The 18,923-nt window shown below is 38.7% G+C and overlaps 1 protein-coding gene across 7 annotated transcripts in view; it reads left to right on the forward strand.

Moving 5' to 3' along the window:
• The window catches only part of myo16 (myosin XVI), a 131,164-nt gene that overhangs the window by 85,893 nt on the left and 26,348 nt on the right, over window positions 1-18,923 (forward strand). For 6 of the 7 annotated variants that reach the window (XM_026912475.3, XM_026912472.3, XM_053234023.1 and 3 more), the window contains 9 exons: window positions 242-313; window positions 2,659-2,800; window positions 4,111-4,183; window positions 7,094-7,246; window positions 12,946-13,146; window positions 13,248-13,323; window positions 14,206-14,381; window positions 16,167-16,247; window positions 17,691-17,896. In XM_026912475.3, coding sequence (XP_026768276.3) covers window positions 242-313; window positions 2,659-2,800; window positions 4,111-4,183; window positions 7,094-7,246; window positions 12,946-13,146; window positions 13,248-13,323; window positions 14,206-14,381; window positions 16,167-16,247; window positions 17,691-17,896 — 1,180 coding nt within the window. The remainder of the gene's footprint in view (window positions 1-241; window positions 314-2,658; window positions 2,801-4,110; window positions 4,184-7,093; window positions 7,247-12,945; window positions 13,147-13,247; window positions 13,324-14,205; window positions 14,382-16,166; window positions 16,248-17,690; window positions 17,897-18,923) is intronic. The other variant, XM_034304625.2, reaches the window with a different exon arrangement.

Below are 18,923 nucleotides of genomic sequence, written 5' to 3' on the forward strand. Positions count from 1 at the left end.
GGAACAGTCTCTAGGGTGAAAGTAACACTAAGAAGGAGTAGGTGCTATGTACTGCTCTGTGGCAGGAAGCACAGCAGGTCATATGAGACTCTGTAGTCTTAACACAGAGACTCAGTGTTTGGCTTTCCCCACTTCTGACTTGCAAACACACACATGTAAAGAAACATGTTTTTCATTTCCACTTGTTTACAGCTTGTGCTAGTCTCTGTGGATAAGGAAGTGTATCTTTGTGTGTTTGCAGTGGCAGGAATGCTGCAGGTGAGCCCAGAGGATCTGGGTGCTGCTCTCACCTCGGATGTTCAGTATTTCAAAGGTGTGGACTGCAGTTCAGCATCAAACAAGTCAAAACATAGTCAGCCACTTTGACGCAAGGCAACTATTTACTGTATCGTCTGTATTATATGAATTGCAAATATGCTATATTGGGTGATTTTACACAATAGAAATGCAATTATTGCTCGCTGAAGTGTTTGTCGTGATTCAACAATGATCAGTTGTGGACTGTGGTTTAGCATCACAAACTTTCTGTATAGTGAGTTTCACAGGTAAAATGCTCCTGTACATCAGGCAGTCATCTGGTACAAGGATGTAATAACATGTACAATACAGCAAATGGTTGTCTTGCATTTTCATTACCATACTGTATTCCTTCTCCTTATGGTAAGTTGGGATGCAGGATAATTGTAATCATACTGGTGTCGGATAATAATAATAATAATAATAAAAAAAAAAACCAGAAAGTGTTATTTAAATTGAGGAAGTATTAGCATTTAAGACTATGGCCTAAGGACCAGTTAATGAGCCAGATGTGGTTGTGGTTTAGCACGTTTTTTTGGCGACGTTACGTCATTTTCCCCAATTTGGTCATTTTGCCATCTTTACTCAAACATGCATAGTGGTAGATCCAGGTGGATCTAATCGCAATGTCAGCATTTTATAAATGTTTGTATGTTTGCATTAAAATCATTGGATATGTAGATTACATGACAAATAATTAACATCAGCATCAGTCCAAGATTTTGTGCATCACTAATATAAGGCTGAAGAATATAACGCTTCAGATAAGTGAGTTTTTATTGGTCAATATTTAGGTAACATTCAAACACACATCATTTAATACAGAAATTAATTTCTTTATCCTTCCTTATGGTATACTGCTGAATTTTACAGTTGTTACTTACAGTGTTACTTAAAGGAACTGTAATGTAAATTGCTACCCTCTGCTTTTCATTAGTGTACACACTCAGTGTTTTTCCTGTCAATGCAATGCTTGTTGTGAATGGAATCTCAGGCCTGCAGCACCCAGTAAGTCATTCATTGAGAAACCACAGCAACACTGGCCAGGGCCCAGTCAGAAAGTTATCAATGGAGTATGCCTGAGGCAGGCTCCCAAATAGACTACACTAATGACTAGCGGACTTCAGTTTGGCACAATCAGCTAGGCTGGACAAATGCCCTCTCGATTCATAGACATTGCAGACTAAAGCACCCACTCACCATGTTGATGAGCATTACTGCTAAAGCAGCCTATAAGGCGCACATGACTGTCTGGCTTTTAACCCAATTCAGCTGACACATTTCTGTCTAAGAGCCTCTGTTTCAATTCCTGTTTGTGTCTGGATTTCTGTGCTCCTATTGTCTCCTTCTAACAAATACACAAAGTCAGGAGATGATTAGCATGCGAGTATTTTACTATTGTGTACTAGCATTGTATACTAATTTGCTAATTTATGATTTACCAAAATGGTTTACCTATTAAAAGAGGGGTTATCAGCTGGTAGTTCGCAGTCTGGATCCAAATATACCAAAGTATTTCAATGGAATGAACCAAGCAGTGGAAAAATACTGTAGCAGATCTGTAACTGATCTATGTATGAAAAAAAACTGTCCATAGTTCAATGAAAATACTGTAACTGATCTATGTATGAAAAAAAACTGTCCATAGTTCAGAGACATTAGTTTTTTAAACAAAACATGAACCAGCTTGGCTTCTGGAGCAGATCCTCTGTTGTGGCCAATCACGTGTATTTATGTAAATTATTTAGCTGAAGGTATCTTCGAGAAAGGGAAGCGTTTTCACAGACTTTCATAGATTTTTTATTATTATTTCTCTGGTTTGATTAGTGAAGTGAGGACAAACAAACAAACAAAAAAATAATAATGTTTAGAGACGACTGTACCAAAAAGTATGTGTTTATTTTCACTTTAATTTTAAAAAGATATCACTTGGTCAGACTCTGTGGCACTAGTAAAAAATGTGGTAACCTAAAGTGCCAATGCAAAAAAAAAAGTCATAACCACTTCACACTGAGGTGTCGCAAATGGTAAAACATTAAATCACCATTTAGTAATGTTAGTTGCTTCTCCAGACATTTGTAAGTGATTTTCGTTGAATACTCCCATAATATCTGTGATATACTGTGTGTAATCATTCAGCTCTGTCTGACATTTGCATAAGATAAAAAGTTTATTCTTAAAAATTTATTCTTAAATGACTAGTTTGTGCTTTAGAAATTTTGTTGATTGTTGCATTAGAAATCTCCCCATCATTTAGTGTTACATAATGTAAAATAATTACTCATTATCATTACAATACCAAAAAATATTACATTCCAAAGTGCTTAGACAATAAAACCTGCCATTTCTGCTTCCATCTAGGAGATGTCATCACACGGCGCCACACAGTGGAAATGTCCAACCAATACAGAGACCTCCTGACTAAAGCTCTGTACGGGCGACTCTTCAGCGTTCTAGTGAACAGCATTAACTCTTATCTCCAAGGTCAAGATGAGAGCCTTGGGTAGGTTTAATTATAAATGTGTTTGAGTGCTCAATCATTCCAGGAATTCAGAAATGATTAGGAAACTCTCAGAAAAATGCTTTCACTGAACTGTATTTTGATGTGGATAAGCCTAACAAAATAGCCTGAGTAGGATAATGACTCACTAAAAAAGAAAAATGTGGATCTTAAATTAAAAAGAAGATGCCAGAGAGATCCAGATAAAATAGTGTGTGAAAGCACTTGTCTGTGTTTGAATTTTGCTGCTCTGTACAATGCCACAGTACCTGCCAGTTCAATAACACCTCAGCATCTTTAGCTAGTCTTTAGCAGTTCCTCAACTGTAAAAAATGCAGGAGCAACACACATTGTCAGCATGACCTTCGCAGAACCTCCGTCGATAGCATCAATCATACCAGTGAGTGAAGGTGAAGTTTTACAATAGTTTGCATAACATACATAGTGCTTGTCGATTGACGTGGTTGGGTTATCTGCACTATTGGCCTTGCCCCTCCCAAACCACTACACTGTCATTGAGCTGCGAATGTGGCATCTCCCTACCACAAAAGTACCTCCTGGAATTCCAACTATGTAAGCACAAAAGGCTTGTTTATTCACTTTCTCTTTCATTTGTTTTTTTTTTTTTTGTAATTTGCCTACTGCAGCACGTACGCACATTAACATACACTTCAGTTCGATTTGCATAACAGTCACACAGTGGGCACTGAGCGTTCTGTCAAGCAGTAAAGTATGTATTTAGTACTGAATGTTCCTTCTTGGGGCTTTAATAGCATGCAGTGCTATTGTATTTCTACTGAAGGATTAAAATCTGCTATCTGCTACTGAATCTTAATAGCTATAAAGATATACTTTCACACACAGTTAGAAAATCTCACGTCTTATCTCACAAACGCTCACGTATTCTTGCTCACCCATATAGTGAGCACACACATACCTTACACATACACATACACATACCTGTTCATTCACAGCACTTCCACACAGTGAAAATTAGCTGCTTATATATATATATATATATATATATATATATATATATATATATATATATATATATATATATATATGTATATATATATATATATATATATATATATATATATATGTGTGTGTGTGTGTGTGTGTGTGTGTGCATGTGTGTGTGTGTGTGTGTATATTTATATATTTCACATATTTCTCATATTTCACACACGCACACACAAGCATATATATATATATATATATATATATATATATATATATATATATATATATATATATATATGCTTGTGTGTGCTTTTGTGAAATGTGTCTCTTCCTGTGTGTGTTTTCAGAGACCCTTCACTTGAGATCAGCATCCTGGATGTTTTTGGCTTTGAGAAATTTCAGAAGAATAACTTTGAACAGGTGAGGATGGCTGCTGTGGGATTTTGCTTATGATGTGGATGTTAATGGTGAATTCTACTTTATTTAAGTAAATTTGTCATATATCTGAAAGCCTTTCTACATACTTCCTCATATACACTGTTATTTGTTCACATCTAGCAAGACATATAATGTCACTGTGGTTGCACTAGTCCAGACACGGCTCTTCCCACTCTAGTCTATTACTTTGTAGAACCCAGACTGCATGCAGCCTCTTCCTTCCTGCCCTAAGTCTAGTTTTGGGAGTCAGTAGGCACAGCTTGGGTTTGATGTAGGGCTGATTGGCAGCCTCCGACCAGTGCGAATAAAAGCATTGTGCTTGGGGACCCTCTTTCCGGTACGGACAAACACTAATCTGTCTTACAGATCCCTGAGCCACAGCATGCCTCTTCCCACTGAAAGGGCATTTTTTACCAGGGGCTGTGTCCCTAATGAACTGCATATATAATAAATCAACTTCCTTTATTTGTTTAGTGCTTAATGGCACAGTATGTGGATTTGGAAACTCTGAAATGATTAAGTCTATATCTGAAAACTCTTTTGAACTGTTTTCTGCAAGTTGATAGATTCATCTATGGATTTTGATTGAAAAAGTGAATTCTAAATTTTGAATTGGAATCTTAGTCTTCTGAGTGGTATGACCTTTCCAAGTAATTGTTCACAAAAATGTTTTAATGTCCTCTATTATGTAAATTCAATCTAAGTTCCTAAGGTCTATTGGACCTGGTGTCCAAATGCATAGACATTGCCATATGAGTCATTTCCTAAATTATATGATGCCTAATTTGTTAGTGATTTTGGATAAAATATGTTTGTAGAGGTGCTTTCTGACACCATGTCCAGATGCCTAGCTACATGAACATGGTGTTGTATTGTAGAGCGTTTTTCCTGGGGTTTAAAGTTCAGGGTTGAACAATACCACAAGCAGCAGTGTGGTTATCTGAATATAGAGTGCAACTGTTTGTAATGCAGGGTTCAGATGGATGTGTGTGAGTGTATTTTTCGGTCTGTGCCGGAATGACCCTTTGCTGCACTCAGTTGACCCTGCGCCACCAGACACAAAGGAGTCTCGCACACTCGACCAGATTTGGGCTCTAAATCGACAACCAGGATTTGGCACTGAATGATTGCTTTGTTTGCTGTGTGCGTGTGTGCATGTGTGCGCATGCGCTCGTATATGTCTGTGTGTGTGTGTGTGTATGTGTCACTGGGGATAGGAGCCCCAAATAAGAGCAGGCTGAAAGGTCTGGTAGATTGCTGAGATAGTTACACCAAGCCTGCTGTGCTTCAACATACTGATATGTCTCTAGGGAATCTGTAAAAGAGGTCTCTATAATTCATCTGTGTGTGTGTGTGTGTGTGTGTGTGTGTGTGTGTTAGAGCCTGACCGATATAGTAGTAAAGGTTTCATAGACTTAGTAACCCTATCCCTAGAAATCATGCTAATAAATAATAACGTCTGTTGTATAGGAAGCCACATTTGGGAATGTGATGCTATTTTAAACTACCATTAAACACAATCAGTGGTCTGAGGGGAAATGATAACTCACAGAGAGTGAACATTTTGTTTGTAAACAAATTTATAAGGTGCTGTTATGCTCTTTTGAATGGCTGTGGCATTGTCAGGATTCGAAGGCAGGATTCTCAGGATTTGACTAGCTTTACATTTGTATAACTACTAATTCTAAGTGTTATTTAATTTTATTAAATAAAATTTTATTGCTGTTTCTGCAGTATAGAAATGTTTAGTGATACCAAGTGGTGTCTCCTTATTTTGACCACATAGAATTTTAAATGGTCAGTATTATTCTTTCATTCATTCGTCTTCAGTTCATTACAGAGCATCACCCATACACATATTTGTACACTTCGTCACACCTACGAACAATTTAGGGTAGCTAGTCCCCCTAGTGGCATGTTCTTGTGTCACAGTGTCACAGGAAACCTACTTGGACAAGCGGAGAACTTGCAAAACCCAGCACAGACAGTAACCTTAGCTCAGGCTTGAACCCAGAGGTGGAAATGCCACCAATATTATAGCTTGCTGAAATTTCTAGATCCTAAAAATCAGTGTTGTTCAGATCTAGTGTGTATGAATGTGTTTGTGTGTGTGTGTGTGTGTGTGTGTGTCTCAGCCTGGATGGTGTAAATGAGCAGTGGCATTGAACAGCATATTACCCATGATCCCTTGGGTGATCCTTACATGATGTGTGTGTAAGAGGTAGTAACAGGCCAGTTGTTCATTTCCTCCAAGGGAGTCACTGTTCTGACCTTTTAGGGGACAGAGAGAGACAGACAGGCATTGAGTAAGACAGGGAGAGACACAGAAAGAAAGGACTCTGGTATGGGAAAGGTGTGTGTGAGTATGTGACTGACAGGGATTGATGGCACCAGGTATTTAGGGAATACTGTGTATTTAGTGTTCGACACTTCTCCCCCACACACTCCCAAACAGCTTGCACGTTAATTAGCCTCTGTTTTAATCAGCTGATAATTCTCATTACATTGAGCTAATAGGCAACAAATCCTGTCACAAAAGCCTATGTATTATGTGACTGCTGTATGTGCGAGTGTGTTTGTGTGGTGATTTATAAGGTGTTAACATGCAGAGCTCATTAATTAATGCCATGTGAGCTTGCCTGTCATCCTGTAGGTAGCAGTAATTAACCTCTGCCTGCTTTTGATACTGGAAAGTGCAGTAGCTGAACCTACAGAGAGACCCCAGGGTCAGTCATACTGTTTGTCATACACTTGTGTAAAGTTGCCAACATAGTACAGAGCAGTGTACATATGGTTTATTCACTAATGAATGCACAGTAGTACTAATGGGCTTTTCTTTGTGCAGTGCAGTGTTTGTTAACGTGTGTGTGCGTGTGTGTTTCCCCTGTGTAGTTGTGCGTAAACATGGTAAACGAGCGGATTCAGCAATACACCACAGAGCTGCTCTTCCAGCAAGAACAGCAGGAATGTCTGCAAGAAGGGGTCGCCATGGAGACCGTACGCTCCCCTGCCAGTCAGCCTGCGCTTGTGGACTTCTTCTACCAGGTACAGAAAGATGGAGAGAGACGGGGTGTATATGTGTGGAGATGGAGTGAGACGAACACTGTGTGTGTCTGTGTGTGGGAGAATGAAATAGAGAGATATGGTGAAAGAGAAACATGTATGGGTATGGAGTGGCTGAGAGAGAGTGGGAAAGAGTATAAAAAGGAAAGAGAAAGAGTTGGAAAAAGAGAAGAACTGACTGTGACATACTCTTTTCTGTTAATTTCAATACAGCAGGGTGACTTGCATGCTTAACAGAGAAGGACTAATGAAAATAATTCATCTTAACCTTAGAAAGGAGAGAGATTGGGAAAGGATAGCTAAGGAATAATGGTTCATTTTCTATCTATTAACCCTTTCCAGACTACATTATTACTCTGAAAAAAGAAACGCTTCATTACACGGGTTCAACATGCTTCCCAAAAGAAAAAAGATTGAAAAATATTTTGTGAGGTAAAAATGCCATATGTGTTAAACTCTCTGTTTTAATCCTTGGTTAAAAAAAACCCCACCAAAAACCATAATATTCATAACATATGAACTTATAACAGATTGAAATTATGCACGCAGACTAATTCATTCTGCAATTTTTTATACAAACATCTGGCCAAATCTCTAAAAGACTTGGACTCTTTATCAGCATTAGACTCCTGTAAGTATTTCAATGAATGCTGATGATGTTCTCTTGTAAAATATGGTTCTAGGTATTCCCTTCGTCTAGCAGTGTCAAAATCTGTACATTGGTTTCTTGGCTATATTATAAATGATAATTAATACATCAGCTGTTTGAAGAAATACTATTTTTTTGGAGTAATGCTCTTCTAGTAAAACCTTCTTTCAGGGTAATATGAGAAAACTATGACCTATTCTCAGTTATGCTTACATGGCATCACACTTTATTGGACATCATGCCATGTAAAATGTGATTAAAATTCAGTCGAATAGTTTAATAATAATCATAAGGGAAAGAAAAAAAAGGAAACTTGCATATATTTATGATTTTGTTATCTTTGAAAAAAAAATAAAAAATCCTCTGAAAATCCAAATCCCTTGAGAGTTCCTGAAGTACCATAGAATTAAAAGAAATTCCTCATAATTGCCTATATATTTTACAAATGATAGGTCAATATGAATAGTAATGCCAATGTGACTTTTTAAAGCAGAAAGGTGTCGAAAACCATGATGTCATTTGGCATGACATCATCAAGCTGAAAAGCATTAACAAAACAACCCCTCCTGCATTAATCATGGTTTATTAATCCAGTGTCTTTTTAAAACTCATTTTTCTTTATTTTATAGGATAAAAATGTGGAACAGAGTGCAAATGCACAAAAATAATTATGATAATGGACAAAGAAAAGAGCATTTACACTGATTTATTAGGTAGTCCCATCTATTTCACACTATACAAGGGGATGGGGGAACAAACAGTTTAGGCTTATTTTTTATTAACATAAATAATAAGCCTGAACTGTGAAAGATGGGTTTATAGCTGCCTAGTCTATTGCCTACAAATTGCTAGATATCACAGGAGAATTAAAGCCCCCGTGCCCTGGTGATTTATCAAGAGTTTAATCTGCTTCACACATTTAAAACAGTTTTATTTATGAAGAATGCAGAAGTTGATGGATCTTTCACTGATCATATTTTGAGAGCGGGGCTAAATGTAAAGCATGAAGGGAAGGTAATGCAAGAGAGAAAGTGAAAGTACAGCATAGCTCTGGAGAGATGATCTGACCACGTGCGATTTGAAATTGGACTGAGTGCTATTTCTCAAAATTATGTAAATAGACTGATTGTTTTATTCGAATAACGAATAATATTGAGTTTCTATACACTTTACTTATGCATGTGTAGGTGGTAACATGTATATGGTAAGATGGATAAGTGGTTAAAACAGGACTCTGCTGGTAAAAATAAGAAATTATTTTAACTTTCAGGGTGAAATGGCTTTTAGCACCCACAACTGAGTTGTATGTTCTTATTCGTTATAGATAAAATAATAAAAGAATACCCACAAGACCGGATTGTGAGATATAAGTCAGGATTTGTAATACCGTCCTTGAAATGAAGACAATTCATCTGCACAAATAGGGAGTCTCATTAGATTTGATGTGCATTTTTGGTCCAAAATGGTTTTATAAATCCCACGTCACTGTATTTCGAATGTGGACCCCCTTTTGCGGTATTCCACACAATGCAATTAATGCAGTGCATTAATTTATGATCACGAAAATAGCAGCAGAGCATAAACATGGAAAGATTGTCTTGCGTCCAACCAAAATAGTAACAAGTCAGCATTAACCAACAAATTATACCTGCACTGGCATGAAAAGTTCTAATAGTCTAAACCTGGGGACCATAAGTAAATAGAAATCAATGAGGAAGAGTAAATGGATGAAGAAACTCAGCTGTGTGAGATCATTTCAACAATAGAAATTTTTTTAATTTATTTCTTTTGAATTCATAGGGCGACAGTGTGAGATAACGAGTATAGTTCTTGGGGGATCAAAGAGAGTTGATCATTTGGTGCAACTCTAGCTGCTGTTATTTTGATGTGTGTTAATCTGGCAAGGGGTTTGGCAGAGGCACCAATAAAAAGGGCATTACGGTACTCAGGATAAGGTAGAGTAGAATACCTTCCATATTGAGGAGGTGGCAGAGGCATGCAGTGTGGAGGCCAAAGAATGCAGTGTTGATGAGAGAACTGTTAGTGAGGGATCCAAGATAACACCAAAGGTATTTATTGTATGAGTGGAATGCTGGGAAAATTTGGATAAATTTCAATCCATAAATCTGAATGACTAGTGATGAATTTAAACAATTAGCACTTTCTTAGCTGAATCTGTGTTAAGTTTCACAAATTGGAATGCATGCAGTGCTTATATCTCTCTTGATGTGCATCTTCAGGGTTGAAGCCAATCCAGCAAATAAGCATATAAATTATGAAAATGAGAGGACCAGGAACAGATCCCTGGGGGACACCTCGAGTAATGACCAGTGGATGATTTATATTTACCACATTGAGAATCAAGATCGAGAATAGACAATATAATGTCTGTGCTGAACTAAGACTAAAAAAGAGCAGGATAGTAAGATGCCCTGCATCCAGGGTGGATTCTCCTGCTTTACGCCCAGTTTTATCAGGATAGGCTCCAGACGCAGTTACTGAAGATGAACGAACCTACAAATGAACGAACAAATAAACGGAGATGGCAAAAAAAAATCTTGTCTTATGTCATTGGAATAGAAACTGGGAGGGTCTGTAAAGATTAGGGGTAAAAATATTATTTACATGTCAGTGAATACATGTGAGTTTCACAGCAAAATATTGCTTAAAAGTATATAATGAATTATTCAGGAAGTTATTCAGGATTAAAACCTCAATAAAAGGCAAGACAAGCTGAATATGGTCAAATTAAATTGAATTGTCAGGTAGCACCCTGTAATTCTAAGATCTTTCAGTGCACCTAAATGATAGAGGAGAAAGAGTATGAGTGGCCATAATTAGTCTTAAGGGGAGCTGGTACATCTAGTGCATTAGAATAATGTAGTTGTATTGAGAGAAGATCTCATCTAGATCGGTTTTCAAGCAAGGGTGGCTTATGTTAGAACATTATGAGAATTAACTTTAGAGCTCAGTGTACTTCTGATGTGTCAGAGTCACATAATGGTGATGATAGGTTATAGCTTGCTGAGTTAAATTAACTGGAGAAATGTGAGCACTTCTGAAAGATGCTCTGCGGGGTGTTATGTACTTGTCACATGGTGGAAACATACAAAAAAAAAGTCGCTGTAGCTTTTTAGTTCTTTAATAACCATGTAGAAAGACGTATCATGGCCATATTCCAGGATGACACTGCCAAGCTTCATCAGGGTTAAAAATGGTTCAGAGAGCATAAAGAGCATAAAGAATCATTTTCACACATGAATTGGCACCTCTGAGTCCTAAAGGACTTTAAGCAGTGCTCATCTCTTGCATTGTCAATACAAGATCTTGACCAAAAACTGATGCACCGCTTGATGGAAATAAATGTTTTGATGTTATTTCCATCAAGAGGTGTATCAATTTTTGGTCAAGATCTTGTACTGACAATGAAAGAGGTGAGCACTCTGTAAAGTCTCCTCCAGCACATCCCAAAGACTTTGGCCATGATACTTCTTTCTACATGGTTATTAAAGAACTAAAAAGCTACACACTTCATCTTTTAAGATTAAAAGAACTGTTGCCAAACATATAACATGCTAGAAACATTATAATCACTCTAATAATGATCCATTCATAGACTCTTATGTATTTGCCTATTAAAATCTAAACAGCAGTCTTTTTTTTTTTGGCTGGGCAGTGTATATATAAGCGTATAGTGTAGGATTTAGTCAGGTTAGGTTTATATTCTCTGGCTTGAGTTTCATATTCTGCTTAGAAAATTCTTATCCAACACTTTTGACTATCATGACACCAGAATGACAGAGTTGTATAATTTCTGTGATACTATGATGCTCTCCTGTGAGTGTGTTACACTGCCCTTTGACGTCTTTTGCATGAGCAAAAAGATATGGTGGCTGGCTTCACGTGTCTCTGAGGAAGCATGAGTTAGCCTTTCTATTTTACTGACATAATTTCTTTTTTTACTGGGCAAGAAGAACAGCAACTACTTTGCTTATTTCCAATATTTTTAAAATGTGTTGACAGTAAGCAGCAGCCAGGCCACCACCCATGCTGTTCAGCAGGGGCTTAGACAAATACACAGGGCGCAAGTAAGTGGAGTCGTGTTTAGTCATGCAGACTTTGTCAGGTTTCTGTAAATAACAGTGACATAATTAGCAAGAGAGTTTTACATGTAATTGTCGTTGAGGAGATTTGCTTTCTCAGACGGGTTATTTTACCAGCACAAAACCGGGTACTTCAGTCTCATCATGACTCAGTAATGTATGGCTGTGCTTACTGCCAGCTTTATAATAGCACAGTGACTCACACACACACACACACACACACACACACACACACACAAATACACATGTCCCTGTACCCTCTCAGTGCAGTTAAGAGAGTCTTTGGGGTGATGATGCTGTTAGCCTTTTCTAAGATGACTATTTTATGAGTCATAAATCTGAGCCAGCCTTTTGTGAGCTTAAGAGTGACACAGCATTCTTCACACAAACACTCAAACACTCCCCCTCTCTGTTCTGTTACTCACTGTTCACTCCTCCTCCCACAGCCCAGACACATATGCACACAAACACATGCACACACACGTGTGAAGGTTTCATATGCTCTCTTCCATGTTAAATAAAATGTTTGCTTTCCGCCATCCTTTTCCCAAGGATTCATATCTCACAATGTGCTCTTTATTGCTGTGTGGCTGGTAGCCATCCGGAGTCTGTTCTGTATCTTGCATAAGATTTGGTGTTTGCACAAGACAAAGAATTGTTTTGTGTTTTATAAGAAAGCTTCCATATGGTGTGTGTTTATAGAGCCCTGCTTCCTGGATGGCAGGGAGGCGCTGATAGGAAATTGGGAAAGAGAGGAATTTGGTGTAAGCAGACAGAAATATGGATTCAGTTAGATTGTAGATAGTCAGTACACCTCGGCTTATATAAGTAGATGAAATACAAAGCTCTGAGTGTATCTGTATGATGTATGCGTGTGTGTGTGTGTGTGTGTGTGTGTGTGTGTGTGTGTGCATATGTATGTGTTTCAGAAGCCTCAGGGCATGCTGTGTGTGCTGGATGAAGAGAGTCAGTCTCTGAGACCATCTGAACTCAACCTGTATAAGAGACTCCAGGCCCAGCTGGACTCCACTGCTACTGACGCTGTTTTTCTTAATACCAAGGATGGAAATGGCAACCCCCCACCGAAAGATCAGGGCCCGTCTTTTACTGTTGCACACTATGCTGGAAAGGTGTGCAATTCAGAGACCTGTAAAATGACTTAAAACCTCTTTCGGGTGTGATGCCTCTGAGCAAATCATTGCTACACTTATGGCTGTCTCTTGCTTTGCAGATGAGCTATGACCTCACAGGATCGTTGGAGAAGAATAGGGATGCTCTGCCCCAAAACATCCTGTTTGTCCTCAAATGTAAGGGCTACGCTGTGTGAGCCACAGTCCCACAAACATGTACTGATGTAGATGCTTCCTTTTTGTTGCTATAAGTGTTCTGACTGTTTATTATTCTCCTGCAGCGCTGCAAGCGCTTTGCATCCCACACAGGCTCTGTTTAATTACTGATACTACAGATTAATGGATTTTCCCTCTTTGTTTCTTCTCACTCAACACAATTCAACTCAGCATAGTGTTTGTTAGTTATTGCTGCTTTGTTTTACAGAGTGCATGGGCAATTATGGGGTGGTAGCAACTATACGACGAAAGAACAACAGCAGAACAGACAGTAATCTACAATTCAAATACAATAGTAATATCACTGACATTTTTGTTACCCTTTGTATATGAATATTGGAGGTATTGGTAAGGAATGAGTGCATATACATTCACAGAATAGTTTGAGGAGTGCAAGGTGCAGCAATAGTGTCCTGTCTCCTGAGATAATAAAAAAAAAAAGTCAGATTGTCCTAACAGTTTTATTTTTTATCATGAAAGAAAATGTGCACCTCATACATACATATATACATACATACATATGCAAGATGTATTATATATAAACCTTACATTCATCCAGAATAAGCTTTAGAAATCCAGACATTTCCCAAATGTAAGGTAAGACACCGGGCTTTTTTCGTTTCATTCTCATCACGCTCTTTCATTGGGCTCAAGCCTCATTTTATAATGATGTGTATAACATGTCAGATGTGTGTGAGTGTGTCCATGTGTGTGTGCTCCATAATGATTGGAGTCAATTATCACTGGCGCCTGGCAGAATTAGGCTCCAAAGTCATGTAAACCTCATGTTTATTTTCTTTTTCTTTTTACAACCCTCTCTCTTTCACTCGTCTCTCGGAGCAGCCAGTGAGAACGTGCTCATCCATCAAATGTTCCAGTGTAAGCTGACTCAGACAGGCTCCCTGGTGCCTCCAAACCAGCGGCTGCAGCTGCGCAGATCCAAAGGCGCGTTGCTCCTGCACATGCCGAGCTCAGCTAGCACGCCCAGAGATGCACAGAAATATCTGGAGCTCAAAAAGGTACTCTTTTTGCAGAAGATTATCAAACATGTTTCATTTATTTATTTTTTAAACAGAGTAAATCACCATATAACCTAATAGATCTAACAGCATTACTTCAGATATGTAGAAATTAGAAATCCATAACTTCAGACAAAGTCGACAAACAATTCATGGGATTCCATCCTGAAGGATTATATTATTAGTAGGCTGTGCTATTTTGTGGCTTTATGAATGCACAAAATAGCACAGGCAAACACACATGAGCCATTCACAAACAAGCCGGTATAAGGTGATAAGCAGGCTTAGTGCCGATGAGCGGATGGTGCCTTTCCAGCGTTGAGGTGAGTCCCAGTATTTTTAGCTTATCGAGCGTGCAATGGGAAATGGCCTAAATTACCTTACCTAAAAAGACCTTGTTACTCCAGATACACTCCTATAGTTTTTATTGATCTCTTTCCCTACTGCAGTAGCCAGGCCATTCATAACACACACTTCTCACCAACTGAGACCATTCTCTAGCTGTCCAAGTCCTTTTCTGTATTTCTTTCTCATTTTCTATCCCCAAATTCATTCTGACAGCAAAACAAATGTATTTCGATTGTTCTCTCTCTCTAATGACTCGTGTCCTCTCTTTATTTCTGTCAAGTTTCCCTGTATATTTGCAGGTTATATATGGGCACTGGGCCATGAGCGAGTAGGCTCAGTATGAGCTGCACAGTTGAGCTGTCTAGCTGGCTCAGGCTTATGTAAGCCATTCAGAGCACAAGCTGGTAGCTCACCTTCTAACCCTCGCTGCATGAAAAACAAACCCACCGTCTCGCACTTACATAAGCACTAGTTATGCTCACACAGCACCATGGGAACGCTAATGTGAAGTACCATTCTAGTGTTTTTCTCCGGAGGGATAATAGACGGCAGAAATGAGTGGTCTGGGTTAGTTCAGCTAATGGCATTTAAGTGAGATGCGGTGAAGAAGCTAGAATGTTGAGGCTATGAGGTTTTCTAAGATGCTGCATCTAGAGAGCTTTAGTGTCTATGTTGGCCATTTTATTAGCTAAACCTATTGCGATGGTGCCACTTTGGAGGTAACACTTACTGTCAGCAGCCTGTCGGTTGCTATACCCAATTTGTCACAAATGTTGTGGAAACATTTGTGGAAGGAGTCTCCACTGTAATAGTTATAATCAGAGCTAAAGCTGTTTCTTTAAGTTTTCCAACATTGGAAAGTCTTCTGGGTGGGGGCTTTACGGTTTCCTGGTAACATGACAAGCTGCATTTGTAAAACTTCAAGAGAGAGAAAAACAGAGAGACTAGTGAGGGAATGATATTTTATAGCTGTTATAATGTAAGTGATAAATTTATTCGTGGACGTTCCACAACATCAAATGCGCTTTAATGTGTCATTCTTTAATAAATAAATCTTTGGCAACTTGCTGTGGTATAAGAGTAATAAAACACTTGGGATATGCTGTTATTGGAAAATAATGGGGTGGTAATTTCCCTTTGTTTATGTCGGGCGACATCACACCATCTCATTGATTATTTTCTTATAACGGTGTTATTCCTTACTGCTGGTAAAGTGTGTGTGTGTGTGTGTGTGTTTGTTTGTGTGTGAGGAATGAGTGTATGACACTAGTACTTTATGGAAACCATCTTATCCAGTCTACCCCACCTTTATTAATCTAAGGCTCCATTCTTGTCCTCCTGCCTGCTTTTTTTAACATGTTCAAAGAGCACATATAGGTGTAATTGTCGCTCTTGTGTGTGTTATGATATTGTGTTGTCTCATTCTGCTCCCTGCAGCTCATGAAGAAGAAAGGAGCCACATCATTTATACAGAGGCTGGAGCGTTGTGGCCCGGTCACTGTGGCGCTGCAACTGAGGGTGAGTTTTCTAACATGACTAATTCTGAAGCAGCTTTATAGCTCATCTGATCTGTGTACACAGTACCATTAAACAGGGCTTTTGGTGCAAAGCCAAAAATTCCTAAACCCGGCCACAAGGAACAATATAGCCCACATAATTCATTTTATGAATTAGAAAACAGGCTGCTGCCTATCTAAATATAACTCCAGTGTGAACATCATTATGTAATTTACTCGCAACCAGAGAGGCCAGCTTTCTGACATTCAGCTTGTGTTCTTTTCTAGTATTGGTCTTGTGGGCTTAGCAGTGTGGGTTGTGGGTGGTGAGAGTTTTTGGACTGTGCGTGTGTCAGTGTGTGGGTGTAGGTGTGGGAGGGAGAATGAGTCTGTGGTTTTGGATGCTAGCGTGATCTGTTTAAAGCTATAGAAGTAGTATCCGGCTGTAGCAGTAGCGATTTTTTTGTCCATTGTAAACCTCGTGGGCTCAGCCATTTGTGGGCAGTGAGCATTTTTTTTTTTGCCTGTGTGTGTGGGTGAGAGAACGAGTTTGTGGTTTTAGATGCTAGTGTGAGCCATATGAATGAGCAGTAAACAACAGGAATGGTGTGCCTATGTGTGGCGTCACACATACACCCAGCATTACACAGTGGGCCCTCACTGCAGTCTGATGTCAACACACACTCAGTCTGCCCTTTTCCCATGCAAAGAGCCCTTTGTATTTTTCGAACATGTTGAGGAGAACACACCCACTTAATAAGACTACATCACATTATTAGCACACACACACGCACACACACACACACTCCAAATGATCTCATTTCCATTACCGCAACACATATGCAAGAGAACCTTTTGCTCTTCATATCAGCGATGACGCAAAAGTGAGTGTGTGCCAGGCATACAGTGTTCCACTCCTTCTTTCATGGCTTTCTACAAAAGAAAAACAAACTGTAGCTCATTAACACATGACATTTTGTTTGTTGTTTGAGTGCCTGAAAGTACAAGAATGGACTGTAGAAAACAAATAGAATCTTAAAACAGTTATAAATGAGTGTTTCATTAATGACTGTTGCTATGAATGACTAAGATATCCGTAACTGTTGTTGTCAGTGTCAATGTGGTTATGGTTGTTTGGATGAATGGCAGTGTGTTTGTTTGCTAAGCCTGCTACATCGTTCCTTCACTTCCTGTATCGCTCCTTTGTTGCGTGCCAGTCATTGAAATGTCAAATTGTATGACGAGCAGCCATGTTGACTCAACACCGATGCCCATGACATCATCATTCTGCAACAAGAGCTGTCAGATGGTTATGAAGGATACACTGTGATTAATACTGCAGCCGATTGGAAGTAAACAAAGTCAGTAAGACAGACTAGATGCAACAAATATCTTGTTATATTTCAAACACAAACTCACAGCTGTCATTCTGTCTTTCTCTGGTTCTCTCTTTCCCTGTGTGCAGAACTCTCTATCAGAGATCAGCAGTAAGCTCCAGCTGTGCACTCCTCACTTTGTGCATTGCGTGAGGCCCAACAGCTCAGGCCAGGCCGACACCTTCGACAGCTCCCTGGTGTCCACGCAACTGCAGTACGTGGGAGTTCTGGAGATGGTGCGCATGATCCGCTATGGCTACCCAGTGCGCATGCCCTTCACCGGCTTCCTCACCAGGTACACCACTCAACCTGGAGATGGTCCTCTAATTAGGGACTTAGAGTTACACATCTTGCATTGATAATGTCATGCAGCTTGCAGCTGCTTTGAATCTGGTATAATGTCAAATAGTGACTCTTTTATTATTAATATTTTGTTACAAAACATTTCGGTGTGATGGAAATAACCAAAGTGCTAGGTGCAGTAAATGTGGCCTCCAAATTAATGACACTGGAATGACAAAAGAAATGGAATTTAATAAAACACAGTGGATAACTAACTAAATTGCAGCTACAGTTAAAAATTTGTGACCTCAGTATTATAAGGTTCTGTTTGGGTTAAGAATGAATGGGAGAATTTTGTAATATCAAGATCATGATCTTATCTGAACACTTGTGAAGTGAGTCAGACTTGCATAAAATGACTTGTGAACAACTTTGCTATGACCTAATACTTAAAAGTATGGTTTATTAATATAGGATAGAAAATAGAAATAGTGAAGTATTTAAATAGAAAATAGTAAATAGTGAAGTATTTTTCCATACTTGATAAATTCAACCACTAGCCATTTGTAACATTTTCTTGCACTTTGTTGAGTACATTTGGGGGAAAAACACGTTAAATATGAATGTGATATATATGAATATGAATATGAATAGTGCTGACTTCATTTTCTATACTACATGTAAGTATCATTCAGTGTACAGCTCATTAACAATTAAAGTCGGAACATCAGAAAGTCCGCATTAAAAAATAAAGCGGAACTCTTGTTCTTTGTTCTGCTTCGTGGTGCATCATGGGAGAGGTTACTTTGCTAAACATTGTTATGGGAATGTAGTGTGCATCATCTAGGTCTTTTTTTTGAAAGCTACTTTTGTGTACTACTTTTCTGAATACTACTTTTGTTCCTATTTCTTATACACTGTTACTGCAGTAGATTATCTCACATAAGTATTACTACTGTTATAACTACTTTTACTACTACTACTACCAGCAATGCTACTGCTGCAACTGCTACTGCTACAACTACTGCTAATGCTACTAC

This window comes from Pangasianodon hypophthalmus, chromosome 5 (assembly GCF_027358585.1).
Source record: "Pangasianodon hypophthalmus isolate fPanHyp1 chromosome 5, fPanHyp1.pri, whole genome shotgun sequence".
In the NCBI taxonomy this organism is placed as follows: Eukaryota; Metazoa; Chordata; class Actinopteri; order Siluriformes; family Pangasiidae; genus Pangasianodon; species Pangasianodon hypophthalmus.